General features: G+C 39.1%; 1 protein-coding gene across 1 annotated transcript in view; it reads left to right on the forward strand.

Annotated features, from left to right (window-relative positions):
• The window catches only part of LOC107661900 (rho-related BTB domain-containing protein 3-like), a 19,080-nt gene that overhangs the window by 10,591 nt on the left and 1,734 nt on the right, over positions 1–6,755 (forward strand). Inside the window, exons 7-10 of the mRNA XM_016451691.1 lie at positions 2,567–2,676; positions 2,852–2,954; positions 3,149–3,322; positions 5,795–5,961. Coding sequence (XP_016307177.1) covers positions 2,567–2,676; positions 2,852–2,954; positions 3,149–3,322; positions 5,795–5,961 — 554 coding nt within the window. The remainder of the gene's footprint in view (positions 1–2,566; positions 2,677–2,851; positions 2,955–3,148; positions 3,323–5,794; positions 5,962–6,755) is intronic.

Consider the following 6,755-nt stretch of genomic DNA (forward strand, 5'->3'; position numbering starts at 1 on the left):
ATCTATCTATCTATCTATCTATCTATCTATCTATCTATCTATCTATCTATCTATCTATCTATCTATCTGCTTTCTTGCTTGCATTGTGACATTATTTTTATGGCAATTAAGGATTAAAAAAAAAATTCTCCTTATGATATACCATAATGCAATAAATAAATAGTTATCATTTAAACTGTAAAATATTTATATTTTATTATAGTATTTGTAACTGGCTTTATTTTATGCTGATTTAAAATTAATTGTATTATAGTCATTTACAGTACCGAATCTAAATATACAAAAAAAATAAAAAATACAGACGCCTAACAGTAATTATTGCGCTCAGTAATTTTTTGTTTATATTGCCAGCTTTATGGCAAACATCTCTTCTTACTATATATACACACACACACACACGATACAATTATTGCATACAATAATACTGACACCTAGTGGTTTGAAAGCAGCATCATGCAACATTTTCTGTTACTGATGCTGTTGTTGAAATGCGCTATTCAAATCAGCCATGTTTAATTTATTCTGTGAGCTGAAGTACCTTATAATAATGGATAAAGCAAGTAGTATTCAGCTGGTCATGTGATCTTCACATGATGGCCCATGTAAAATGGAACAGCATTTTTAGACCTAACAAGTACTTTTAATTGCACGTTTAACTCTTTTTAATAAGGGAAAGTCACTTTTAAATGTCATGACAATAAAGTCAGAGCATTTCCTTTATGCAAACAATGCAATTATTTTGATTTTGGGGTGAAGTGTGTCCTGGACATGCTTTTCGTGACATTCACCCAAGTACACAATTGTGATTCTATGCTTGTATTAGCCTGCCACAACATTCCTCATAAGCTGGAAATATTATCTCCCGTTCCCCATTCTTTGGGACCTCTGATGCAAAATGGAGGCTGGAAGGATGGACATGCATCTCAATCAGGTGTTCAGATGAGGCTTTAACAGTCCAGGAAACAGGAATGGATATTATAGACTCATTTATCAGAGTGAGGCCATGCTCAGAAGGTGAGAAGGTGAGCCCCATACTGATGAGATCATCTCACCCTGCTGCTGATATATAGTGTGATTTTTCCAGAGGCCATTTTCCTCCCGTGAACCAAGGGCGGTCGTTACATTAACGGAAATGATGCACGGAAACTCATTGTGCGTGGTTTCTTTCGGATCAAATCCCTCTCGGGTAGTGTCTAGACAGATTTACGAATGAGGCTGAGTTAATATTAAATCAGCTCAACTGTGACAGATGAATATTTTTATGTGACAGAACCGTGGAAACTATGTCTTTACTATGAAGTAACACCAGTTAAATATTGGTTTTATTTTCTTAGCTGTCACCAAGTATACTTGATTCTTGTGGAAAACAGCTGTTCCACCACCTTATTTGTGGTTTTTTGTATCCTGGTATAGTTAATGGAGAAGAGAAAGCTGAGAAAAAAAGCTGTTTTTAAAGCTGTAACTGAATCCACCAGCCCTGTACACTGGGTTCTTTATTGGCATTGATGGTTCCATGAAGAACCTTTAACATTCATGGAATCTTTTCCTTCCACAAAAGGTTCTTTAGATTTTCAATATGTTCTTCACATGGTTCTTTTAAAGGAATAGTTCACCCAAAAATGAAAATTCTGTCATTAATTACTCACCCTCATGTCGTTCATTTTCAGAACCCACATTAAAATATTTTTGATGAAATCTGAGAGCTTTCTGACCCTGCATAGACAGCAACGCAACTGACACGTTCAAGGCCCAGAAAGGTAGTAAGGACATCATTAAAAACATCAGTGGTTCAACCTTCATTTTATGAAGCTACGAGGATACTTTTTTTGTGCACAAAGAAAACAAAAATAATGACTTTATTCAACTATTTCTTCTCTTCAGTGTCAGTCTCAATGCGCATTGTGCATTCCTCTGCTTGTAAACAAGGCGCAGCCTATCCAGGTTCTACGTCAGAACACCAGCTCCTTGCGTCGTGGTACTCTCGTGAACACGCAGCATAGACTGACACGGAAGAGAAGAAATTGTTGAATAAATTTGTTATTTTTGTTTTCTTTGCGCACAAAAAGTATTAATTACGGTTGAATTACTGATGTCTCATGGACTATTTTACCAATGTCCTTACTACCTTTCTGGGCCTTGAGCGTGTCAGTTGCGTTGCTGTCTATGCAGGGTCAGAAAGCTCTCGGATTTCATCAAAAATATCTTCATTTGTGTTCCGAAGATGAACAAAGGTCTAACGGGTTTTGGAAGGACATGAGGGTGAGTAATTAATGACACAATTTAAATTTTTGGGTGAACTATCCCTTTAAGAACTGTACACCGAAAGGTTCTTTAAGGAGCCCAGAATGGTTATGGCCTTGATTTGAAAACTCCCTTTTGAAATCTTTATTTTTAAGAGTGTACCTCCACTGAGAGGTTGAACTGTTGGTTAAACTCCAGCAGATCTGAGCAGCCAGTGTAAAAGGTTGAGATTTACTCCGCGGTCAGCCGGACAGCCAGTTAATGCATGTGTGAGCAGGATGCGTTCATGGGTCAGTGCGTGCTGGTGATGTGTATTTTTTCACAGGGGCCTGGGAATGGGAATACCTGGAGGAAGCTATTGCTGAAAAACTGAAGAACCCTTTGGCCGTAGCCCAGCTGATTGACAGGATACGCTCATTCGTTGGAAGAGAAAAGGTATCCGTCTGACAGACAGGAGGCGCTCTGATTATACAACAGAACTGGACCGTGCAAAGGTTTTTTCTAATGATTTGCATGGCTGACCTGATTTCTCAAATCTAAATGCTCACAGTACAAACAGTATTCATCGCCTCAGATTGTGCACTGCAGTGTTGATTCGTTCTGGTTGCAGGCCCTCAGGGACACACCCACACCCCGCTCTCAACAAGGTCCTTTGACACTGGGAAGCCTCTTCAATTCCCCTCTATACTCTGATGTCATCTTCATGGTGCAAGGCAAGAGTCAATGCTAACCCTGCATGTGCATGAACATGTACACACACAGGCGCACACAATGGTGCATTGATTCAGACTGCTCAAAGGTGGAAAGTACAAGGGAGGGGCTTGTGTTTGAGTCAGAGCTCCTCTGTAATGCTTGACTCCATGGGTGTAAGTGTGTTTTAAGAGGTCAGCTGTGCGTCTGCTTGCAGGAAGCGTGCTGCCAGCGCACAGAGCCGTGCTTGTGGCCCGCTGTGATGTTATGGCTGCCATGTTCAGTGGGAAATATGCAGAAGCACGAAGTCGTGTGGTGCCAATTCATGGAGTCTCGTCTGATACCTTTCTAGCTTTCCTGGAGTACCTCTACACTGACACCTGCTGTCCAGGTGAGAGTGTGGTTTTCAAGGATTTTAAAGCAGTAGTATCCAAACCTGTTCCTGGAGAGACACCCCTTGTCCAAATACCCACACTTGCGGTCTTGGCCACTTGAGAGCGCGTGCGTGCGACAGGAAGTAAGTGCGCAAGACTGTCCCAGGTCTTAAAAATACCAAAGCGCAGTGCCCTTAACGCACACTAAATCCACACTATCTCGAATACCGCTCCAGAGCGGTATTCGAGGGTTAGTGTATCCCATCATGCATCATGTTCTGGAAATAAATCGTGAGACTTTTTGCCAAGATCGCGCGAGAGGTCACGGAAACCTTTCCAATGTAAGTTAAATATTAATAATAATAAGATATTACATAAAATTTGGTGGTAAAACAATGTGCTACACATTTTATTGCTGCAAAGATTTATCACTTAATTAAATTGTGTCATCTATAGGGACTACTGAACAGACATTTAGAAGTTGATTTTAAAATGCAAAGTATTGAAAATAATAATAAAACTCTGTAAACACTTTGCGTTTTTACAACACTATAAGTGTGTCCCATCAGGTAATGAAAAGTTGTACACACACTTGTGATCTTCATGCTCACTTTAACACTTGGGCCAAATACAGGAAATACATCATATAGTAGTCAAGTGGTCAAGTGCAAAGACCGCAAGTGTGGGTATTTGGACAAGGCAACACTATCCACCAGTCTAGTTTTAACCCTAATTAAACACACCTGGACCAGCTAATAAAGGTCTTCCAGCTTACTAGAAACTTCCAGGCAAGTGTGTTGGAGCTGGTTGGCAGTGTTGCCAAGTGTGCGGTTTTCCTGCGGAATTGGGCTACTTTAACACTGTTGCCAGGGGTTGTTTTCATGTCTGCCGGTTTAAGCGACCTCAATAACATGATATTTAGCCCCTAAAATGCAAATTTTACCAGGGGAACCCCACCAAAAAAACGTGTATTTTACCCCCTCGAAATGCGATTGGGTTAGTTTTGGGCTAGTTTTGAGTAGCAATTTTGTTGTGAAAACCTGGCAACCCTGCTGGATGGAGAAAAACCAGAAGCAGGACTGGAAAACCCTGCCTTAAAGAGATAACAATGTAAATTGTCATCACCCTCACCCTCATCTCATTCCACACCTTCGGTTGAACAAAATAAGAACTGTTCAAAACAACATCAGACCCCATTGACTTTCACTGTATGGACAAAAACAAACATTTTTCAATTTGTTTTTCTTCTTTAGAACAAAATGAAGCTAACTATTCCTTTAAATGCTTTTATAAAATAGATAGTTCTGGTCCTGGATGCTGATTGGTCAATAAAGTGTTTCAGATGTGCTTCAGAGGACTTAACTACAATTTGAGAGAGAATTACCTAGTCTGAATATCAAATCATGCAATAGAATGAACTAACACCAACACCTGAAAAACTTGGAATTTTCCATGGATTTGCATGGCTGACCTGATTTTCCCAATGACAAATGTTCACAGTACTAACAGCATTCAAGGATGAACTATCCCTTTAATAATTTTGTTTCATAAAATATTTTTTATTGAAAACATACACAACTGTTCAAAAGTTTGGGGTCGATAAGATTTTTTAAATGTTTTTGAAAGAAGTCTCTTATGCTCACCAAAGCTGCAATTATTTGATTAAAAATACAGTAAAAACAGTAATATTGTGACATATTACAATTTTAAAATAACTGTTTTCTATTTTAATATATTTTAATGATCATAATTTATTCCTGTGATGGCAAAGCAGCCATTACTCCTGTCATCAGTGTCACATGATCCTTCAGAAATCATTCTAATATTCTGATTTGCTGCTCAAGACACATTTCTTGTTAGTATCAACAGTTGTGCTGCTTAAATGTTTTGTGGAAACTGTGAAACATTTTTTTTCAGGATTACAATAGAAAGTAGTTTAAAAGAACAGCATTTATTTGAAATAGAAATATTTTGTAACATTGTCAATTTCTTATTTACTTTCAGTATCAGTATAATTTTTTCCAATAAATAAAATAAAATAAAATAAATGAGATCTTATTGACTCCAAACTTTTAAATGGTAGTGTATGTTCTTAATTTTTTTTTACCTGATTAGGTAATAATATTAACATTTACAATATGAAGTGAGAATAAAGGGGTTCTTCTGTATGTTGTGCCTAACAATAGCTTTTTATATTCACTGTATTGTGCAACATAATCCATATGTTTCAATCACAATGACATGTAATGATTCAGGTTGTATTTATCATTAAACAATGAAGGAAGGTTTAGTATGTCAGATTGTTTGACTCATTCTGTCAATCAATGTGATGGATGCTTCCCCATTCATATCAAGGACATTAAACAACACTGTTGAGAGAATAGATGCAAATAGAGACTGAGCTTGATTGACAGAGGGTGAATATGAACTGAGCTTGATGGAGGGGGAAACAGGAGGTGATTGACAGTGCTGTGTGTCTGTGTGTTCAGCCAGTGTGCTGCAGGCCATGGCTGTGCTCGTCTGCGCAGAGATGTACCAGGTGAAACGGCTGCAGCACCTGTGTGAAGTGTGTGTCTGCGCGTATCTTCAGAGTATGCCCAGTCGAGAGCTAGCGTCTACGGGCATCAGTGTGATTCGCTTACTGAGGAGAGCAAAGGTGAGTCTTTACATCTCTATATCAACAGGGGTGTGTTTGATAAAGGTGTCACATCTTTGATTTGAGTGCTTTGGACCCATAATATCACTATATTTTCACTTAAAATATTTATACCGCATACTGCCTATTTTTAATAACAGCATGTGAACCAGTAAGCAAAGATATGTTTCAAACGGTAAAATACACTACCGTTCAAACATTTGAGGTTGGTAAGATTGTATGCTCATCAATGCTGAATTAATTTGATCAAGTATACTTGAAAAACAGTAACATTGTAAAATATTATTAAAATGTAAAATACCTGTTCCCTTTCATGGGAACTTCGAACTGCGTCCTCTAGGGGTCGCTATAGGGGAACGCCTCGTCGTGACCCTTGTCTGAAGCATACATTGAAAAAACACCAACTCGTTGGCCGGCGAAAGCCATGACGTCACTATCGGTGCGACTATAGTATAAATAGGCGCCGGGAGCACACGTCATTCTCTTCTTCGTCTTCATTGACTGTTTTGTTTGAAGCGTGCATTTCTGTGGTAAGAGCGATCTCTATTCATCTCATTATGGCGAGCACTAGCAAAGCGTTTAAGGATGTGTGCATCCGTGTTGACGTTGTTTAACATCTGATGACATACACGATTTATGCGTTATTTGTTTGGGCAAAGAGCACGCACGCGATGTCTCCGAGGGGGCAATCGGCGTGCACTGCGAGCGTTTTTTCCAAGGGAAAAAGCTCCGCTCTCGTTTGTCTCTCTTTTCGAGGAAAGAGGGGCAGCCATCTGCTTCCCGCGATTCAGGAC

This window comes from Sinocyclocheilus anshuiensis, unplaced genomic scaffold (genome assembly GCF_001515605.1).
Source record: "Sinocyclocheilus anshuiensis isolate Anshui unplaced genomic scaffold, SAMN03320099.WGS_v1.1 scaffold457, whole genome shotgun sequence".
Lineage (NCBI taxonomy): Eukaryota > Metazoa > Chordata > Actinopteri > Cypriniformes > Cyprinidae > Sinocyclocheilus > Sinocyclocheilus anshuiensis.